Genomic DNA, 20,577 nt, shown 5'->3' on the forward strand with positions numbered 1-20,577 from the left:
TTTCCAGTTGGAATTGTATTTCAGGGTAGGGGCGCCCAGGTGGCCCAGTTGGTTAAGTGATAGACTCCTGGTTTTGGCTCAGATCATGATCTCATGGTTCCTGATCTCCAGCCCCTGCATTGGGCTCTATGCTGACAGCACAGAGCCTACTTGGGATTCTCTCTCTCCCTCTCTCTCTGCCCCTTTCCTGCTCCCACCCTCTCTCTCAAAATAAGTTAAAAATGTTTAAAAAATTAACCTGATCCAATCAAGACATTAGATATAACTTCTAGTTTACAGTAAATGCAGGGGATACACAGGATAGAACAGGGCAAATACAGGGAGATCTATCATGAGGAAACAATCAGACAAATACAGAAGGCGGGGAGTTGTAAATAAAAACTAACCGGGTCTATCCAACAAGACAAAGTCAAAAATGGGGGAGGGGCGTGTCTGTGTTCATTTAAAGAGAATTAAGAGACAAACCAAATGCAATGGTGGTCTTTGACTCCTATTTTGAACAAAACAGATGGAAAAAGGCATTTTTTGGAAACAATTTGAATTTTTGAATATAAACTGAGCATTAAATGATATTAGAGAATTACTGTAAATTCTGTTAGATGTCATAAAGGCATTTGGATTATGTGGGAAATACCCTTATTTCCTGGAGATACATAATGAGATATTTATAAGGGAAATATGATGTCTATCATTGACTCTTAAATACTAAAAAGAAACACATCTGGCAAAACAGCAGTCACTGTTAAGTCTAGATGATGTGTATATTGAGTATTTACTAGGCACCACTATCTTTTCTTGTATTTTGGAAAATTTTCCCTGAAAAGTAAGAGAATAAAGTGATCCAATCTGAACTTTAGAAAGCTCACTCCCTACCTTATTGGGCGAGAAGAGTGAAAACAAGAGACTAGTTAGATGATTACAATAATATTAGTGATGAAAAAGCACCGTGACTTAGATAAAGTAGTGAGTAGGGAGGAAAGGAGTAGATAGGAGATATATTTTGCAGGTAGAGAAAGAAAGAAAGGAAGAAAGGAGAAAGAAAGGGGAGTCAGGGCTAATAACAAAAGAGAATATGCGTCATGCGTTTAGTATATGCCAGTGCAGTCCTTGTTCTAAGTGACCCACATTCGTTAACTCGTGTAATCCTCACAACCACCTTGCGAGGTAGGAATTATTGGCACCTCTTTTTTTACACGTCAGGAAACTTGGGCGCAGAGAGGTTAAGCAGCTTGCCCAAAGTTATACTCGCAGTAGGTAGCATTGCTAGAACCGGAATCCAGGCACACACATATAACCATCCCTGCTGTTAAGGATACCAGTACCATTAATTGAGACGCGTAACAGTACCTATTCTACTCACTTTTATGCTCATTTTAGGATTTATACTAACCGACTCACATGTATTTCCTGGTCCCCACCTAACTTAACCTTTTTCTCCAACCCTGGGACTGGGTGATAGAGGCGGTAGTCCTTGGGGAGAAGCAAAGGTCAAAAGGGGGTGGGGCCAAGTGGGAATTCTAGTGAAGCACCTACTATTTATTTGGCAGAGGAGACGTGGGGGCGGGTCGGCACCCCTCTAAGGCAGAGCTCTTACGCCACGCCTGACGCAAGTAAGCGTAAGAGCCGGGGGTGGAGATGTCGTCACCACCCGCCCAGGGTTGGAGGAGTTGCCGCGAGAGGGGCGTCTAGACCCCGCCTCGTAGGTGGGTGGGGAGTGGCAGGCCCCGCCTCGGCCCCTCTGGCTGGCTCCGGCCGGCGTTGCTGCGGTTGTGGCAGGGGAGCGAGCGCGCCGAGCCCCGAAGGATGCGGCGCCCGCGGCGGCCTGGGGGTCCCGGGGGATCCGGGGGTCTCCGGGTGCTCGTCTGCCTCCTGCTACTGAGCAGCCGCCCGGGAGGCTGCAGCGCCATTAGTGCCCACGGTCAGGAGGAAATGGGGGGGGGGGGGGGGGAAGTATGGTGCCGGGAGCAAAACTCGGTGGGGGGTGGGGAGAAGGTAGGAAGCTCAGGTAGAATGTGTGATGTCTGGAGTAGGGTAGGGGGAAGCACTGTGAGATGGGGAAGATGAGAGGGCGACTGAGAGGAAAGGGGCGTAGGCCTGGAGGTGGGGCTGGGAATACGGGGGCGGGACCTAAGAGAAACAGACTCCGGGAAAAATTGCGGGTTTGGGAGGAGGAATGGGGGTGCATATGGACAGAAGGATTTAGAGACGGGCTACAAGACCACGAGAGAAGCAAGTCGCGCCGAGGCGCCAAAGAAGTGGTGACTGCCGCTCAGGGATTGGGGGTAGGGGAAAGGGGTGGGAAGAGGCAGCGCTGATGTCCGGGCGGTAGGAATCAGGGTCAAGAGCATCGGGATCCCAGCTCCCAGAAGAGGATCAGACCCAAGGAGGGACCAGGGTTTCCCTTTAAGCCCAGAGAGGCAGATTGCTGCGATCGAATCTCCAATAAGAGGAAGACAGCTAGGGGAGGCGGCAAAAGAGGGTGAAGGGAGAGGGGTCCTTTCCTGTCCCCCTCCCCACAGCCAGGCTGATGCTGACTCACATCTGAGCGGACAGAGACAGTCAGCGCTGACTCATGGGCCGGGGGAGGGTGGGGTGGTGGGGCGCGTGGGGGAAGGGGCGCAGCCTCACTGACGCCCTCCTTCCCCACCTGGTTTGGAGGCCAATACAGGGTACTTCCTGTGGCACTGTGGGTTGGTAGGGTGGCAAATGAAGTCTAGAACAGTGGAGGGGTCAGGTCTGTGGAGATTCCTGACCCTAGCTCCCCTCCCTCCCCCATAACTGCTTCCAGGCTAGCCCTCGGCAGCCTCAGGCTCAGATCTTCAGCACCGTGGACAGCGCCAGCGGCTCTGGGGCCGCTGACCTCAGGAACAGTGTGGGGAGCATTGCCCTAGAGACACCCCACCCTTACCCCTTTCCCACACGGAGGGAAGGTGTGCTAGGGTTTCCATCACTTCTGAGTCCCAACTTATCATAGTTAGGATGCTTTGGGAGATTTGGGGAGGAAAGTCCCTTCTCAGAATTTGGCCAAAAATGTCCCCGTAGTAATTCTATGAGAGTAGAAGTATATGATCCTCTACTACCCCCATGCACCTGGAAGGCTTCTCCCCATCACCCAGTTAAGCAAACTGAGGTTTTTAGGGAAACTATCCAGGCTCTCAGATCCTTAAAATCCAAAGTCAGATCCTGTGCTTCCTTCTGTTAAGAATTCTAGGCCTCTTCCCTACTCTCCTCCCAGCTTCAATCCTTTCTTAGAATGAAAGAATGGACCCCATCTCCTTCCCCCTTTCCCAGCCTGTTCATCCTCTGACCATTCTATGTGTGTGGATGTCTGAGCAGCTCACCTTTCCCCCTACAGGCTGTCTGTTTGACCGCAGACTCTGCTCTCACCTTGAAGTCTGTATTCAGGGTGAGTGAGGCTCAGGCATAGGATTTACAAGATGGGGAACAGAAAAGAAAGAAGTGTGGGGGAGGTCGGGGGGGGGGGAAGTGGTACTAGTCCTGGGGAGAAGTGGGAAGGGCCTGAAGGAGCAGGGTTCTGAAGCCAAGAGAGGAGATGGAGAGGATAGTGCCCATTTGCAACCTGGACTTTAGAAAGCCTCTTGTCCAAGCCCCCTACTGACACCACTTTTGTGCTCTTAGATGGCTTGTTTGGACAATGCCAGGTGGGAGTGGGGCAAGCCCGGCCCCTTTTGCAAGTCACCTCCCCAGTTCTTCAGCGCTTACAAAGTGTGCTCCGACAGCTCATGTCCCAAGGTGAGGTCTAGCTGCACTGAAAGAGAGGCCTTGGAAACTTGGTTGTATAGGGTGGGGAAGTGAGCGTGCACCTGACTCAAGGGTTTCTCTTTATGAAACATTCTTTTCACACCTACTTCTGGAGCCTCACCTTCCCAGACCTTGCTAGAGAAGGGGGCAAGACAGTAGTGGGGAGTGGAGCCATAGAGGCGGGCTGTCCACACTCAGACTCTTTGGAAGAGTCTAGAGGAGGCTTCTAGAAGGAGCCACTGGAAGAGACCAGCATCTGTCTCCCTAGGGCCAGCGCACTCCCTGGAACTGAGTGCTCCAGAACCATGAATCCTGGAGTGCTCGGCCAGATCACTCCACTCATAAAATTCACTCGTTCAACAACTATTTATTGAGGATTTACTATATAAGCTTAGTTTTAGGTGCTTGGGATGTATCAGGGAATAAAACAGACAAAGATCTGTGTGTATTGGGGCTTACATTTTGGAATTTAGGGAGGGAATGCAATATATAAATTAGAAAACATATAGTATGTTTTAAGGTGATAAGTGACATGGAAAAAATTACAAATATTACAGCATGATAAAGAGGTCAGAAATGGTCGGGTAGGAAGCTTCAGTATCAACCTGGGAAGTCAAGGTAGACTTTTTTGAGACTATGAAATTTGAAGAAAGACATCAAGGCAGTGGAGGTGTTTTCCAGAAGGTTATCTGGGGGCAGTGTTTCAAGCTGATCAAACAGCTAGAACAAAAGCCTTTACTAAAGCAGGAGCATGAGTTTGAGGAACATCATGGAGAACACCTCTATGGTGTGGCTATAGAGGAGTGATAGGGAAAGTGGAAGGTGCAGTCAGATAGGTATTGGGGGAAGAGACACAGATCATTGTAGGGCCTTATAAGAAAACTGTTGTCTTTACTCTAAGTAAAAGAGGAACCCATCACAAGGTTTTGAGCCTAGGGGCGCATAATCTCACATCTACCTTAAAAGGGCCATGCCTGCTGTTGTTGAGAATAGACTGAAGGGAGTCTAGGGTAGAAGCAGGGAGATCATTAAAAGCTACCACAGTGACTCATGTAAGAGATGAATGTTGCATGGACCAGGTGGTTGCAGGGAGGAATTTAAGATGTTCTTTCAAGGGGCACCTGGGTGGCTCAGTCAGTTAATCATCTGACTCTTAATTTCGGCTCAGGTCATGATCCCAGGGTTGCGGGCTCAAGCCCCATGTCAGGCTCTGTGCTGAGTGCAGGGCCTGCTAAGGATTCTCTCTCTCACTCTCACTCTCTCTCTGTCTCTCTAAAATAAATAAAAAATGAAAAAAAAAGACGTTCATTCAAGTACAGTGGGAAGTTGAGAGTATGAGGTTGGGTTTTGAAATATGGAGTATTCCGGAGTGGAGATATAAATTGCAATTAAACCCATGATGTAGATGAGATAAGCAAAGGCTTTAGTGTATATGAAGAAGAGGCCTAGAGAATTATAATATTAAGAGGACCAGGACAAGGAGAGGAACCAACAAAGGAGACGGAGAAAGGGGAACCAATGAGGTAGGAGGAAAAACAAGAATGTCTCGTGTTCTAGAAGCCAAGTGGAAGTGTATTGCAGAGGAAGGAGCCATCAATGGTATCAAATAATGATGATAGATGAAATGGGATGAGATCTGAGAACTGGCCACTGGCTTTAGATATGCAGAAGTCACTGGCGATTTTGATGAAAATAGTTTTGGTAGAATAGGTGGGAATAAAATCCTGAATAGAGTGGATTCAAAGGGAATGAGAGAAAAAGAATTGGATACAGCCAGCACAGATAACATTTTCAAGGAGTCTTGCTGCAAAGAAAAGGAAAGAAATGGAGTGAGAGCTGGAGAGGAATGTGGGGTCATGCAGTAACTTTTTAAGTTGAAAGGAGCTCCATCATGTTTGTAGGCTAAAGAGAATAATTCAGTAGAGAGCAGAGAAAAATGATCATATAGGAAATAGGGGGAAATTGCAGAGAAGATGTTCTTGAGTAGATAGTAGGGGATGAAATCTAGTGCCTAACTTGGAGGGATTGGCCCTAAATAGGATGAGCTATCTAATGTTCATAGGCAAGAAGGCAAGTATCGATGCTAGTAGATCCTAGAATATGAGTTAAGAGCAGACTATTAATTCAGAAGCAAGGAAGAAGGAATGGGAGTAGAGAGTGGGAGATTATTCCTTTAGAATAGGTGACTGACCTTTCCTGAGAGCAGTTTCATGAAAGGCAAGAGTCAGACAGGAGATCTGCGTCAGCACAAGATAATTGATGGTGGTGGTGGAGGCGGGGGTGGTGGTGAAGGTTTAAAACGTGTGCAGTGCTTTGGAGTTTTCTGAGCACTTTCATTTCCCTCATTGCACTTGATCTTCACAACAGCCCCATGAAGTATGTCTTTTTCCCACCTTACAAATAAAGAAAAGCAAGGTTCAGGGTCAACAAAAATAAGAATAGGAGTGATAATGATGGCAATAATAAGAGAAGCTGTTTAAACTTCACAACGTGACAGGTACAGTTCATACCATTTTACATTAGGTTATTTTAATTATCACAGTCCTAGGAGGTATAAACCCCCATTTTACAGAAGAGAGAATTGAGGCTCAGACAGGTTCAGCAATTTGCCCCAAGTCACACAATGAGTAAGTGGCAAACTTAGTTTCACTGGAGGCAGTCTGACTCCCAAATCTGTACCGGAGACTGGGAAGAGGGCAGCTCAGATCAGCCACCAAGTCTCTGGAGCACCTCCACTGCCCCTCTGCTCTACCAAACTCAGTACACTGCCGGGTGGGGAGTGCGGTTTTGATTTTCACCGTTACTGGGCCCTCAGACTGTCCCGAGCCAACCTCACCCTATCCTGTCCCCTGGCAGGATTGTCCTGGCACGATGACCTCACCCAGTATGTGATCTCCCAGGAGATGGAGCGCATCCCCAGGCTTCACCCCCCAGAGCCCCGTCCAAGGGACAGGTAGGCATCTTTTCTCAACAGCTCGAGCACAGAAAGGCTGGTGGGCCTGTGGTCTTCCTAATGGACAGAGGGAAGTGGCCACCAACGTCAGCAGCCTAAGGCACAAGTAAAAGAGGTTCAGGAGTGGTCATCTGGCGTGTTCACAGGCTTAGTAGGAGCTGAGCTCATCCCCGGGGATCCAGCAAAACAGCAAAAAAATATTTTTGAAAACTTGGACATTTCATAATTTAAAAGAAGCATCAAAGGGTCAGCATGGGACAAATACGAGTTTTGTCGTACTGAAGTTGTTTAATGTTCCATTTCATTGCTATGTGGAATGATATGTGGAAAGAGCATCATCTTTTTGTGGTTAGGGCCTATGAAAGCATTGTTCAGACCCTGCAAAGCAGAGGAAAGTAAATGAGGGTCGTGGGGCTCAAGTGATGATACCAGGAGAAAAAAGGCAGAGTGGGGTGGGAGGGTAGAGTCGAGGGGCACAGTACTGAGTGTTTGAAGGCCAGGTGTGGGCATATGAATATAGGGGAAACGAGGCAAACTGTAGCCCCAGTTTATCTAGAGAGGTACCTGGCTGCCTTCCCCTGTACCCATTCTCTCCTTTTCCATCCCCTGCCTCACTCTTCCCTAACCTCTGCCGCTGTGTTTCGGGGACCCAGGCATGCTTACCCGGGAGGCAATGATCTATGCCCAGGCTTGGCCCTCTGGTCCTTCCCCATGCTACTGTCTCTTTCCCTGAGACTACCTCATTTTTTTTTAAGAGGTCAGGCTTACTGTAAACTGCTGAGCCTGTCTGGTCCCACCATCTCTGTGTCCTGTATGCTCTGTACACTCTTGCCCCGTGCAACCAACACACACACATACACTTTGCTTTCTTCCCCAGATCTGGCTTGGTGCCCAGGAGACCTGGTTCTGCTGGGGAGCTGCTTTTACAGGGCATCCCTACTGGCTCCACCCCTGCTGCCCAGCACCGGCTTCCTCAACCTCCAGTGGGTGGCAGTGGTGGGGGGGTGGGCTCTCCACTGTCCTCTCTGCAGGCTGAACTGCTGCCCCCCCTCTTGGAGCATCTGCTGCTACCCCCGCAGGCCCCCCACCCTGCCCTGAGCTATGAACCTGCCCTGCTGCAGCCCTACCTGTTTCATCAGGTGAGCTTTAAACACCGGCCCCACCCCAACACCTATCCCCGAGCCCTGACATCTGCTCTCACCTGGATCTCTGATTTCCCCACAGTTTGGCTCCCGCGATGGCTCTCGGGGCTCAGAGAGCTCACCCGGGATGGTCAGTGTCGGCCCCATACCCAAGGCCGAACCTTCTGCCCTCTTCAGCAGAACTGCCTCCAAGGGCATGTTTGGGGCTCACTCTGACCACTCCTACGGGGACCCTCCAGGGCCTTCACCTGGTCAGCTTTTCCAGGAATCAGGGCTTTTCTACCTGGCCCAGGAGCTGCCAGTGCCCAGCAGGGCCAGGGCACCGAGGCTGCCAGAGCAAGGGGGCCGCAGCTGGCCAAAGGATTCTTCAGAGGGCTACGAGGAAGAAGGGCTAGAAGGTCACAGGGAGAAGCTTCCTTCTCCAGCAGAGCAGCCAGGTAATGAGTTCTCAGCATCCATTTCCCTCCTGTGGGCACTGCATTCGGGGTCTCCTTCCTAACTCTCCATGCATTCATTAATCTGCCCTTAAAGTCATTCATACATTTAATTAATGTCCACTGACAACCTAATCTCTGCCAGGCACTAGGTGGGCAGTGGGGATACTGTAGGGGGTGGAGCTGACATAACTCCCTTCAGCTGGAGAGTCACGATGTCCATGGTGGGCCTGAAGTCTGGTCTTGGCCCTAGGAAGGCCTTTCCCCCCAAAGTGTGGACAAGGGCTGGAAGGTGGAGGGCATCAGTTTCCTGGTGTTTGAAAAGAAGCTCTTAAATGTGCTAGTTCCCTCCCCCACCCCCAACACATCCCACAAGTTCATGTCACCACCACCCTCTCGCCATAAGCTCTGCGTCTTGCTCCCAGCAGATGTGACTCTGCAGAGACTGGCATCTGTGCTGGCGGGCTATGGGGTGGAGCTGCGTCAGCTGACCCCTGAGCAGCTCTCCAGCCTCTCAACCCTGCTGCAGCTGCTGCCCAAGGGCTCAGGACGAAATCTGGGTGAGTGTCCAGGCAGAGAAACTAGCAACTACCAGCTCCATGATGGCGTCTTGCCCCCATCTCTCAAGACCACATGGAGCAGCCTAGAGGGGAAGGGTCAGGGTCAGGGTCAGGGAAGGGAGTTCTTTTGAGACACAAGCACAGGGTCATTGCCTGCCAAGAGCAGGAAGCAAGGGAGTGGGGTGGTAAGCTGAGTTAGAGCAGGAAAGAACTGCAGGGTGGGAGTAATGGAAGAAGCCAACAGGGGGTATGAGCAGGGATCACTAGGCACCAAGGAAGGTGGGTGGATGATAACAGCCTCTAAGGAAGGGAGAGGCCAATGCAAAGGTGAAGCCAATAATTGATGGGTAGGGGGAGGACTGAATAAAGAATAGTTTTGAGAGGTGCAGCCAATAACACAGGGAGAAGCTGAGAAAACAATTATAAGGTAGAAGCGAACAGGCTTGAGGCCACGCTTAGGATCAGACCCAAGACAGGGCTGGGTCACTGACTGAGGGAAAAGAGGCCACAGCAGGCTCGGGGCCCCTGGCCCTCTCTCCCGCCCATGTTGTGTGGACCTTGGCCTTGGCCTTGACCCTTTGCCCAAAGTCTTGTTTTTCCTGTCTCTACAGGAGGGGCTGTAAACGTCGGAGCTGACAACAAGAAAGTGAGTTTGTGGCACCTCCCTGGCCCACAGAGCCCCTGCCAGCAAACCCCCTTGTCAAAATCTAAACTTCAGCATCGGGACCCAAATCTGTGTCCTCCACACCTCTTCATTTGGGGCGGCGGGCAGCAGGGGGGGACCCAGGCCCAGGGACTGCAAGTCATTGCCTAAGATCTCACTTTAGGTTGATGGCAGAGCTGGGTCTAGAAACTGGAATTCTCGACTCGCTGCTTTTTTTCACTGTAGTCATTTCAGGCCCTGCTCTGAGGATCCCTAGGCGAAGGGGGATGCATGCATGCATGCTCCTAGCCCCCCTGTAGCCTGAAGAGCTCTCTCTTTTTCACATGTTGGACTTCTGCGATTTTGTGGCTACACAGAAGTCTAAAACCTATCACCAGCCTGTTCACCTCTCTCTCCTAACGCCACCTTCCCTCACTCCAGAGGCTCTCCCCACTCCAGCCCCATCTTGCAGACCATTACTGACCACGCTGCACTCATTCAATCCTTTATTCATCCATTCATCCACCTGAGTCACTTTTCTGGGTAACCTCTCTGTGCCCAGTGTTGCCCTGGGCCCTGGGTGGTAGAAAGAAACAAATCCAGAGGTCCTCTTTAGGGACCTCAGAGTTGGGATGTGGACCCCCATTCCCCTATCCCCTCTACTGTCCAGAGATCATACCTCTATCCTCTCTCTCTTTTTTTTAATGCTTATTTGTTTTTGAGGGAGAAAGAGAGGGGTGGGCAGAGAGAGAGCGGGGACAGAGGATCTTAAACGGGCTCTGTGCTGACAGCAGAGAGCCTGATGCAGGGCTTGAACTCACAAACTGTGAGATCATGACCTGAGCCAAAGTCAGACGCTTGACCGACTGAGCCACCCAGGTGCCCCTCTATCCTCTCTTCTAAACAGACAGTGGAAGAGCAGGTGCGGGGTGGACACACAGTGGAGCCTCCGCCCCCCACACCCTCCCTTCCTGGATACCCCACTGCCAGCCCCACTTCCAGTAAAGCCCAGCAGGTGCTGATCTCTGGATCCTCTGAGCCCCCCAAAGCTATTGGCCACTCTGCCACACCGGTCCTGCTGGAGAAGAAAAGTTCCCTGGGCCAGAGCCAGCCCACAGTGGTGAGGCCGCCCTCAGCTCAGCCATCAGCAGAGGAGTACGGCTACATTGTCACTGACCAGAAGTAAGGGCTTCAGCCTGGGGAAGATTTCTAGTCTACCCTCCCTGAGGGGGAGGGGGGGGGGGTTGGCCTGCCTGGATAGAAACAGAGAGCAGAAATCCAGATGTGAACTGGATGGGGGTTGGAGTGGGGAGTGAGCTGCTCTGCATCCTTGGAGGTGGCTTGTTTCAAGGAAGTGGCTAAAAGGATCCCCTCTTTCCTTTCTCTGCTCGCTCCCTGCCTCCAGGCCCCTGAGTCTGGCTGCAGGAGTGAAGCTGCTGGAGATCCTAGCTGAGCATGTTCACGTGTCCTCGGGCAGCTTCATCAACATCAGGTGGGGCTGGTATCTGGTATTTGGAAGGTAGCTTGAGGGGAGAGGTGGCTGGTGGGACTCAGGGAAGGAAGGGAAGACAAAGTCTTGGTGAGTGGCCAAGGCAGGCACCCCCGCCACACACACACACACACACACACACACACACTGGATGCTGGCCTCCTCCAGCATTTCTTGGGCCTCAAACATCCCTATAGGGCATCTCTGTTCAGCCTCAGCTTCCTTTTCTCATGGGGAGAGGGCCAGAGTTGGCCTCTCTGCTACAGTCTGGGGTCTGTGGTGGGTGAGGCAGTAATATAGCTCCTGTTTGGCAGTGTGGTGGGACCGGCCCTCACCTTCCGCATCCGACATAATGAACAGAACCTGTCTTTGGCTGATGTTACCCAGCAAGCTGGTAAATACTGCCTGGTCCCAGCCCCAGCCCTAGTAAGACATTCCTAGGCCTGTGGCTGATGCCCCCACCTTGAAATATTTCCAGCGCACACAGGCCCTGCCTGCCACCTAGCATAGCATGACAGGGGGTGGGGACCACATGTGGCTGGAGAGAGTCTGACCTACGTCTTCCCTGCAGGGCTGGTGAAATCAGAACTGGAAGCACAGACAGGGCTCCAGATCTTGCAGACAGGAGTGGGACAGGTATGAGAACTGAAGAATCAGCTGACACCCCAGAGGGCTGACGTTGCCCGCAAGAGATGGGGGCAAACTTGGCAGGAGAACCAGAGCTGAAACTCCTGTACTTGGCTGGCCCCCTGACTTTGCCAAAGCAGCCCTCCCCCTTGCAGTTTCCTTTCTGGCCAGCAGATGGCCCCAGTGGCGGCTCTTCCCGCGACCCCCAGCCCCTATTGCTGGACCAGCCTTCCATACTCCTGCTTGCAGTAACGACCTGAGATGTCCATAGCCTTCTGGAACAAAATCTCTAAATTTTAAGGGAAGATCCTATGCATAAAGGACATTAAATTCAAATATAATTATAAAACATATAATTTATAGATTTTAATTATAGTTAATATTTTGAGAGAGAGTGTGAGCAGAGGAGGGGCAGAGAGAGAGGGAGAGAGAATCCCAAGCAGGCTCCACGCTGTCAGCACTGAGCCCAACACTGGGCTCGATCTCACAATCCATGAGATCACGACCTGAGTTGGAATCAAGAGTCAGACGCTTAACCAACTGAGCCACCCAGGCACCCCTAAACTCAAAATTGATTTCTATTCTGCATCCAACACTGATGCCTCCCATTCGACTATTCGATTCCTTGCTGTGTCTCCAAACTTCTCTACATCCATTGTTTAAATGCAAAAACTCCTGGGGTGGGGTCATCCAGTAAGTTTCAGGCAGTGCAGTATGGTTGAGCTCGTCTGATGGGGACTGAGAAGGAGGACCTTGGGTCTATCTGAAACCTTCTGCCTGTGCCACCGTGCCCTGCCCTCTCAGCTTTGCCCCAGGAGACACCCTAGCAGGGAGTATGGCGTATGGCAGGGGAGGACAGGGCTGAGGAACGGCTCCTACCTCTCCCCTGCCGCCACCTCCCTTGATTCTAGCCTTGTTCCCACAGAGGGAGGAGGCGGCCGCAGTCCTTCCCCGGCCGGCCCACAGCCCCTCTCCCATGCGCTCCGTGCTACTCACTCTGGTGGCCCTGGCGGGTGTGGCCGGGCTGCTGGTGGCTCTGGCAGTGGCTTTGTGTGTGCGGCAGCATGCACGGCAGCGGGACAAGGAGCGCCTGGCAGCCCTGGGGCCCGAGGGAGCCCACGGTGACACTACCTTTGAGTACCAGGTGTGCAGCCCCAAAAGCTGGTTGATGACAGGGAAATGGAAGGGGCTTGGGAGTCTGGGTCGCACATGGGGTGAGGGTGGGGTGTTGGATGGGGAGTGAGCACACATCCTTGGGAATATCCAGGCAGGGGCTACAGAAGCCCAAGCTGGGGTACTGTGGGGGTATTTCGAACGGATGGGAATTGGGAGATGGTTCCTAAAGTTCTTCCCAATGCAACAATTCTGGGGTTCTGGGATTCCCCTCTAATATCTGAAGTTCTCACAGGCACCCCCCAAACAGAACACCCTTGAAAAGGATGAGGTCCAGGGCAGAAAAGCCTACCCCATAGGAGAAGGATTTCCTATAAAATCAATCAAGGATAAGCCTAGAATTGAACCCAGGACTCTGCTGAAAAGGCTTCAAGGGGCCTGGGACCCTGCCTGATTTTTCTTCTGCAGGACCTGTGCCGCCAGCACATGGCCACAAAGTCCCTGTTCAACCGGGCAGAGGGCCCGCCGGAACCTTCTCGCGTGAGCAGCGTGTCCTCCCAGTTTAGTGATGCGGCCCAGGCCAGCCCCAGCTCCCACAGCAGCACGCCATCCTGGTGCGAGGAACCCGCCCAGGCCAACATGGACATCTCCACAGGGCACATGATTCTGGTCAGGACTGGGCCCGGGCCCAGAGCCGGTGAAGGGACAGGATGGTGGGAGAGGCAGGGCTGAGGGTGTGGGCCGGAGCCAGGCTGTGCTATCCCCGTAGGCGTACATGGAGGACCATCTGCGGAACCGGGACCGCTTGGCCAAGGAGTGGCAGGCCCTGTGTGCCTACCAGGCAGAGCCCAACACCTGTGCCACCGCCCAGGGGGAGGGAAACATCAAAAAGAACCGCCACCCTGACTTTCTGCCCTGTGAGTCCTGCTGGCCAGCCTGGCCCAGCCCTCTCTCTGCTGGGAACTCTGGAGGGCTTGGGGGAGGGGCTGGCCGCCTGGCTCAGGTCAAGTGGCAGAGGGACCGGCACCCCAATGACCAAGGGGCACCTGAGGTGAGACGTGGGGTCTGTGCAGATGATCACGCTCGCATCAAGCTGAAGGTGGAGAGCAGCCCCTCTCGGAGTGATTACATCAACGCCAGCCCCATTGTAAGTGGCCCCAGCTCCAGCCCCCTCCTCTGCCCCATTTTTATCCTGCCTGCATGAACTCCATTACCTCTGGTCACCACACACCCCACCTGAGGCCCTGGAATTGTGAAGCCGGGTATCCTGGCTTGGAAATGGGGGTTTCTCAAGCTCACCCACATCCTGGCCTGCTCCCTTGGACCAAGACTCTCCCCAGGAGCATGTCCCATTCTGGCTCATGATGTGTCTTCCCTGCCCCAGATTGAGCACGACCCTCGAATGCCAGCCTACATAGCCACACAGGGCCCGCTGTCCCATACCATCGCAGACTTCTGGCAGGTAAGTTCTTGGAAGGAGGGCTTCTCCAGGGACCAGTGGCCTTTGAGGACAGCTGGGGCCAGCTGGGGCCCAGAGACGTTAGAGTGGAGTCTCTGTCCCTAGATGGTGTGGGAGAGTGGCTGCACTGTCATCGTCATGCTGACCCCACTGGTGGAGGATGCTGTCAAGCAGTGTGACCGCTACTGGCCAGATGAGGGGTCCTCCCTCTACCACGTATATGAGGTCAGCAAGGCCCCTATAGCCAGGGGACAGTGGGAATGGAGAGAGTGGGTGGAGAACCAGTCATACATGTATGAACGTATATGCATATAAACATCCATATGCACACACACACATTCACACATACATGTACATCTACACGTATGTGTCCAGTCTAGGGACAGAAAGCATTTATAGGGACCGAAGGTGAAAGGTACAGAAACGAACCCGTAAAGCCACCAAAACTGAGGTAAGCAACTAAGAGTCAAGAGTATATGAGACAGGGAAGATAAGTAAAACCAAAGACCAACATTAAGACCTACTTTAATTGAGCCTCACTTAGCTCTGAGTTTCCTGGAAGCCAAAGCCAAGAAAGAAATACCATCAGTCACATAGGTTGCCCATAGAAGGCAGACACAAACTTTTTCCTTAGGAGAGAGGCGAGGTGTGGGGGGGGGGGGGGGGAACTGGGTAGAGGCAAAGCCGGACGAGGAAAGAGGAACAGGTTCCTGACACATGGAAGGTGCCCCTCCTGTAAAACAAGAGTCACAAGAGCACACTAGAAGCTTCTCATCACCAGGTGAGCCCCGAACCCAGAGAGTAGGTATTCCATCATCAGATGAGCACTCGGCAGTCTTTTTTAAACTTTTTAAAAATTGCTGTTGCTCATGGTTAAAGGGAAAGAATAAAACTATAGAAGTCCATCAAGCTTTGTGGTGTGTGTAGCACAGACACTTTGCTAGACTCTGTGAGGAAGAGGAAGGAGAAGCTCTGACCTCAAGAAGCCCGCAATAGTTGTGTCTAGGTGGAAAAACCACCGGTTGTCCTGAGCGGCAGATAAGAGACGCAGACGACTAGGGGGCTTGGGGACAGCTGGGACAGTTGGAACAGGCAGTCGGGTAAGCTTCTTGGAGGATTTAGGATTTGAACCGGCCTGGGAAGCCGGGAGGATTTGGAGGGGCCCTGCCGTGCTCAGGCCTGGGTTCCCTCGCGGGCAGGTGAACCTGGTGTCGGAGCACATCTGGTGCGAGGACTTCCTGGTGCGCAGTTTCTACCTGAAGAACGTGCAGACCCAGGAGACGCGCACGCTCACGCAGTTCCACTTTCTCAGCTGGCCGGCAGAGGGCACTCCGGCGTCCACCCGGCCGCTGCTGGACTTCCGCAGGTGAGCGTCCTGAGCCTGCGCGGAGGCGCGGCCCCAAGAGAGGCTCCGAGGAGCCGGCGACAGAGCCGTCCGCACGGGAGCAAGGGGTTCGGGGGGGGGGGGGGGGGGGCGGGGGAGGGGCGCTCTAGCCTGACCTGGAGCCTCCGCCTCTGACCTCCAGCCGCCGCCATCCAGACCCCCCAACCCGGACTGATGCTCTGTCTGTGCACATCCCTCCACCCCTGTGGTCCTGCTCCGTTTCTGCTCGCTCTCGTTCTGCTGGCTGTGTCCCCCTCGCCCCTTTCTCTCCCTACCTCCCCAGGTCTGGCTCCTTCTCCATTACCCCCCCGCCCCTCCCCCCAGATTCACCTTAGTCCAAGCTCCCTCCCTCTCCCCCTCTCTCCCTCTACTTGGTGCCCGCCTCCTTGCCTCTCCTGTGCTGCTCTTTCAGAGCTCCAGCACATTCCGTGTGTCCCCTCTCCTCTCTCTCACTCCCTCCTGCCCATCTCCCCTTCTTTCTCACTTGCTGTTTCTTTGCTTCTGTTTTTCTTTCTCCCCATCTCTCTTTCCTTCTTTTCCTTTCTCTGTCTCCTCACTCTGCCTCTCCCCTCATCTCTTGGTCTCTCTCACTGGCTGAGTCTGTCCCACTTTTTTATCTCCACATCTCTCTCCCTGCACCTCTCCCCTGTTCTGTCCTCCGTTCCCTTTCTCCACCTCCCTGCCATCTCTCTCTCACCCTCCCTCTGTCTCCCCACTCTGTCCTTCTTCCCCCCTCCTCCTCTGTCTCTCTCCCTCTCACGGCTGCCAGTGTCATTTTTGTGATCTGCAGCTAGTATTCGCTCTCCAGTTGCATAGTCACAAAAGTGATCATTGGCAGGTGTGGCCGCTGCATGGACAGGACAATCCGATCAGGACTTGTGGGCCCAGGGGCCCCCTGAAGGCTGCTGGGAGAGCTGGGGGCTGGCGGGGGGGGGGGGGGGTTGACTCAGAGGAGACAAACACCGTCAAAGGCCTTGCAGAGGATCTCCGGATTCCTGGGGACTCCGTGGAGCCGGTGGGGGCTGGGACAGGAAGCTAACTAGGGGACTTACCCAGTTCTGACAACAAAACCACCACCAGGCCAGTCCTCCAGCATCCAGTCAGTCTTCCACTCCCCAGACAGGTGGCTGAGGAAGGAGTCTGTTGCCCCTAGTGGGGCCTCGCCCACACTGCTGCCCCCCTCCCCCCCCCCCCCCCCCCCCCCACCTTGTGGTCTGCAGGTGCTGAGCAGGGGTGGGAAGCTGAGGATAGTTTCTGAGCCTCAGGATAATGGTTTCTACCTGGGCTCCCTGATGCCTGAGGCACAGGTGTCTCAAAAGCAGTGCCAGGGGTAATAGAGCTATTTCCTGTTTTCCTCATTTAAAAACTCCTTATGTGCATGGACCGTTTTTTTAAGACTGCACAGGTAAGTTACAAGGTTACATTTCTTTGCTTCAGGCCAGAATTATGTAAACTCAGTTGGCATTAGACAGCCAGAACAAATTGCTGCTTAATCAGTATGGTTCAGTGAAGGTCCACCAGAGGAAAGGCAAAATATATTTTTTTGAAGTGCTAAAAGTGACCCTGAGCAAGTTCCTTGATCTCCCTGTTTCCTTACCTGTGAAATGAGGATGATGACCCATACTTAGGGAGTTGTTACAAGAGTCAATGGGATAAAGTCTGTAAAAAATCTAGGTGCCTGGCATACAGCGAGGGCTCGATTAATTCTAGATGCAATTCATGGTCATTCTTATTAAATGATTGGGAACTACTTCGGCAACTTCTGTTCAACCCCAGCTCTCTAACACATGAGCCAATTTGCTAAAAAACCATATGGACTCCTGTAAAACCATTCGAAGTCACCTGGCCCTTACAAGCCTGGGGGAATCAGACGGGAAGGCCATTAAGTTCCAAGTTTCCCCTGAAACAATCTAATAACCCCTAAGGAGGTCCTCCCTAGCCCTGGCCCATTGGGGGTATCAGGCTTCTTCAGGTGACTCTCAAAGCAGAAAAGTCATAAGGGACAAGGGCAGGTCAGCCTGGACCACTGAGGAAGGGACAAACCCCCTGTTCCCTCCTGAGAGGGCAGCAATCAGGGTAGCAGAAGAGAGTCTGGGGTCCAAGTGGACCCCAAGTCTAAATACGACCCAACCACAAAACACCTGTGCTGAGATGAGGCTGATTCAGGGAGACAGACAGCAACATAATGTTCAGAGCTGAGAAGTGGTCCTCCCCTGGCCAAAAGAGCTTTGTGCCTAGCCTAGGTCTGCCTGACCTCACTGCTAGTAAGGACTCCAAGGAGCCTGAGTGGAGAGGGGAACAACCTGGACAGTGGTAAAGGAGGGGCAGAGCAGGAATGTGACAAGATTGCCACCCTTGAAGTCACCAGAAAGCCTGTTCTCCCTGGACTTCTGGCAGAGGTCACTATTAATATGTATTATCATTAACGGTACTGCATTTATCGAGCACCTACCGTATGTCAAACCTTACACTTAATTCTGTACACGATTTATCTCATGTAATCACGGTGAGAAATCTAAGAAGGTTACTATTATTATCGCCCTCGTTTCGCAGGTAAGAAACCTGAGGCTCAAAGAGGTTAAATTAGTTGTTGTTCCAGGTGCACAGCGTGGGCACCTAGCTCATGAAGTGACAGGGCAAGCCCAGTGCCACCCACACCATCTCTGGTTCTTTGCCTCCAGCCCTGACTCATTTCTCCAGCCCTTTTCCCTCCTCTGCCCTGGGCATGTGGGGAGAAAAGGAAGAAAGAGAGGCCCACAGGTGGGTGCTGGTACCCCTCACCCTCACACCCATTTCTTGTTGCAGGAAAGTGAACAAGTGCTACCGGGGCCGCTCCTGCCCCATCATTGTGCACTGCAGGTGCGTGAAGAGGGGCTGTGGGCAGAGGTGGGGATGAAAGGGGACAGGACAGCCCAGGCCAGAGGGCTCTGAGGTGGGGGCACTCATGATTCCTGCCTCTCTCTGTCCCCGGTACATCTCCTATGCATGCTGCCTGCGTTGATGCTGGCAAACTAAAGCCCATGGGCCAAGTTCAACATACCATCTGTTTGTTTTTTGGGTTTTTTTTAGTTTTATGTATGTGTGTATGTATGTATTTGGAGGGGGAGGGGCAGAGAGAGAGAGAGAGAGAGAGAGAGAGAATCGCAAGCAGGCTCTGCGCTGTCAGCACAGATCCCGATGCGGGGCTTGATCTCATGAACCATGAGATCATGACCTGAGCCAAAACCAAGAGTTGGACACTTAACTGACTGAGCCACCCAGATGTCCCACTATCTGTGTGTGTGTATGTGTGTGTGTTTTAATGGCCCATGAGCTAACTATGGTGTTCACATTTTTAAATGGTTGAAGGAAAAAAAAAAAAAAGGAATGTATGACAGAGACTGTACTTAGCCCACAAAGGACAACGTGTACCCTCTGGCCATTGACACAAAAAGTTTGCTGAACGAAAGCCTGGCCAGAGGCTGGAAGGGGCGGTCCCTTCCCCTCCTGCTGCCTTCACCTTAAGACTGAGCCGGGGATCTCCTCTTAGGTTGGCCCACTACCCAAGTGGCACCCCATGGGTCACAGGCTCCGCACTCAAGTCCCAGTTCCCAGGGCCAAGGGGCTATGACTGCTGCCTCCTTAGCTCACTTACGCCCTCCTCGAGCCAACCCTAATGGCTCCAACAGTGTCTTCGCCACCTTAAGCCTCCCGTCTCCTCTGCCCCTTCCCCTTTTCTGCCGGGTCCTGAGCTGAGCCTGTCATCCTCTCCTGTTTCAGCGACGGTGCAGGGAGGACTGGCACTTACATCCTCATTGACATGGTACTGAACCGCATGGCAAAAGGTGAGGACCTTCCCCACGGTACCTGCAGTCCAGCCCTGATCAGACTTTCCAGAACCCAGGCTCACAGGAGCTCTAGGAGGGACAGGTTGTTACACCCCCAGGCTTTGCCCAGTCCTCCAAGCCTCCCGACCCAGGATGCTCCAGGCGTTCTGGGTCCTATCCTCCTCTGGACAACCTCCTCTCCGACCTCCAGGAGTAAAGGAGATTGACATCGCTGCCACCCTGGAGCATGTCCGTGACCAACGGCCCGGCCTCGTCCGCTCTAAGGTGACTGTTCCTCTTTGCCTTGACCGTAGCTGCCAGCCTTCCCCAGGAGGAATCCCCCTTCTCCCAAGTGACCTCCCCAACACCCCCTCCCAAAAGCGCCCCTGGTGCACAAGCAGAGGTCGGTGCTCCCTGTCACCATCCTCCCACTGCCCTTCCCCAGGACCAGTTTGAATTTGCTCTGACTGCTGTGGCGGAGGAGGTGAACGCCATCCTCAAGGCGCTGCCCCAGTGAGACCCCTGGGGCCCCTCAGGGGGCAACCAGCCTCTGCTCCCTCTTTGCCTATGTGAGCATCCATCTGTGTACCCACTCCTCACTCCCCAGCCCCACGACCTTGGTCCCTCTAGGGGATGGCCAGCCATCCAAGAGGAGTGTCAGGAAGGGGGAGTGGGAGGGGGCGGGCCCACCCAGCCTCTCACACGTCAGAGCCCAGATGTCCCATGGGGGGAGCTGGCAGACAGCCAGGAGCCGAGGAGAGTCACGGGCAGCAATTCCACCCAGAGTCTTCTCCTGCCTGAGTTCCCTGGCCCCATCTCCTGTTCTGGAAGCTCCCACTATGTCTGTGTGGACAGAACCGGGCGAAGGGCCGCCACCCCCGGCCCTTCCTGCTTTCCCAGCCCCTGCTGCCTGCTCCCCTACCTCTGTGACGCCCCTGCTCTGGCCCCCGCCTTCCCTGCTTCCCTCAGGCCTCCTCCCCCGCCCTCCTGCCATGTGCCACTCAACTCTCTCCCTCTGGCACAAGAGAACATTTCTAGAAAAATCTACTTTTGTATCAACGTGAAATAAAGTTAGTGTGTCGTGTGTGCAGCTGCAACCTGGACTCCTACGCTTTTCCGGAGGCTCTGCTTCCAGACTCCGGCTCCGGCCTCAGTGGGGAGCTGGGCCCTGCTGCATTTCGCAGGAGATGCAGATAGTGATGGGT

The 20,577-nt window shown here is 53.1% G+C and overlaps 1 protein-coding gene across 2 annotated transcripts; it reads left to right on the forward strand.

The window, feature by feature from the left end:
* Positions 1 to 1,657: 1,657 nt before the first annotated feature.
* Positions 1,658 to 20,469, forward strand: PTPRN (protein tyrosine phosphatase receptor type N). Of its 2 annotated transcripts, none has more exons than XM_058704060.1 (23): positions 1,658 to 1,918; positions 3,356 to 3,406; positions 3,640 to 3,753; positions 6,619 to 6,715; positions 7,593 to 7,854; positions 7,940 to 8,294; positions 8,717 to 8,851; positions 9,463 to 9,497; positions 10,402 to 10,676; positions 10,900 to 10,986; positions 11,298 to 11,377; positions 11,555 to 11,619; positions 12,536 to 12,754; positions 13,192 to 13,392; positions 13,493 to 13,640; positions 13,797 to 13,870; positions 14,108 to 14,185; positions 14,288 to 14,407; positions 15,382 to 15,548; positions 18,372 to 18,425; positions 19,326 to 19,390; positions 19,584 to 19,657; positions 19,818 to 20,469. In XM_058704060.1, exons 1-23 carry the CDS (start codon positions 1,804 to 1,806, stop codon positions 19,887 to 19,889), a joined length of 2,943 nt encoding a protein of 980 aa, XP_058560043.1. In that variant the 5' UTR covers positions 1,658 to 1,803; the 3' UTR covers positions 19,890 to 20,469. The 2 variants fall into 2 exon arrangements, with proteins under 2 accessions (XP_058560043.1, XP_058560052.1); XM_058704069.1 differs by having other exon boundaries at positions 8,720 to 8,851.
* The last annotated feature ends 108 nt before the right edge of the window (positions 20,470 to 20,577 follow it).

This window comes from Neofelis nebulosa, chromosome 2, assembly GCF_028018385.1.
Source record: "Neofelis nebulosa isolate mNeoNeb1 chromosome 2, mNeoNeb1.pri, whole genome shotgun sequence".
In the NCBI taxonomy this organism is placed as follows: Eukaryota; Metazoa; Chordata; class Mammalia; order Carnivora; family Felidae; genus Neofelis; species Neofelis nebulosa.

Coding starts and splice junctions, on each gene's coding strand:
- PTPRN (XM_058704060.1), top strand. CDS start 1,804: ATGCGGCGCCCGCGGCGGCCTGGGGGTCCCGGGGGATCCGGGGGTCTC. Junction 14,408..15,381: donor CCCTCTACCACGTATATGAG/GTCAGCAAGGCC, acceptor CCTCGCGGGCAG/GTGAACCTGGTGTCGGAGCA. Junction 19,658..19,817: donor CCGGCCTCGTCCGCTCTAAG/GTGACTGTTCCT, acceptor GCCCTTCCCCAG/GACCAGTTTGAATTTGCTCT.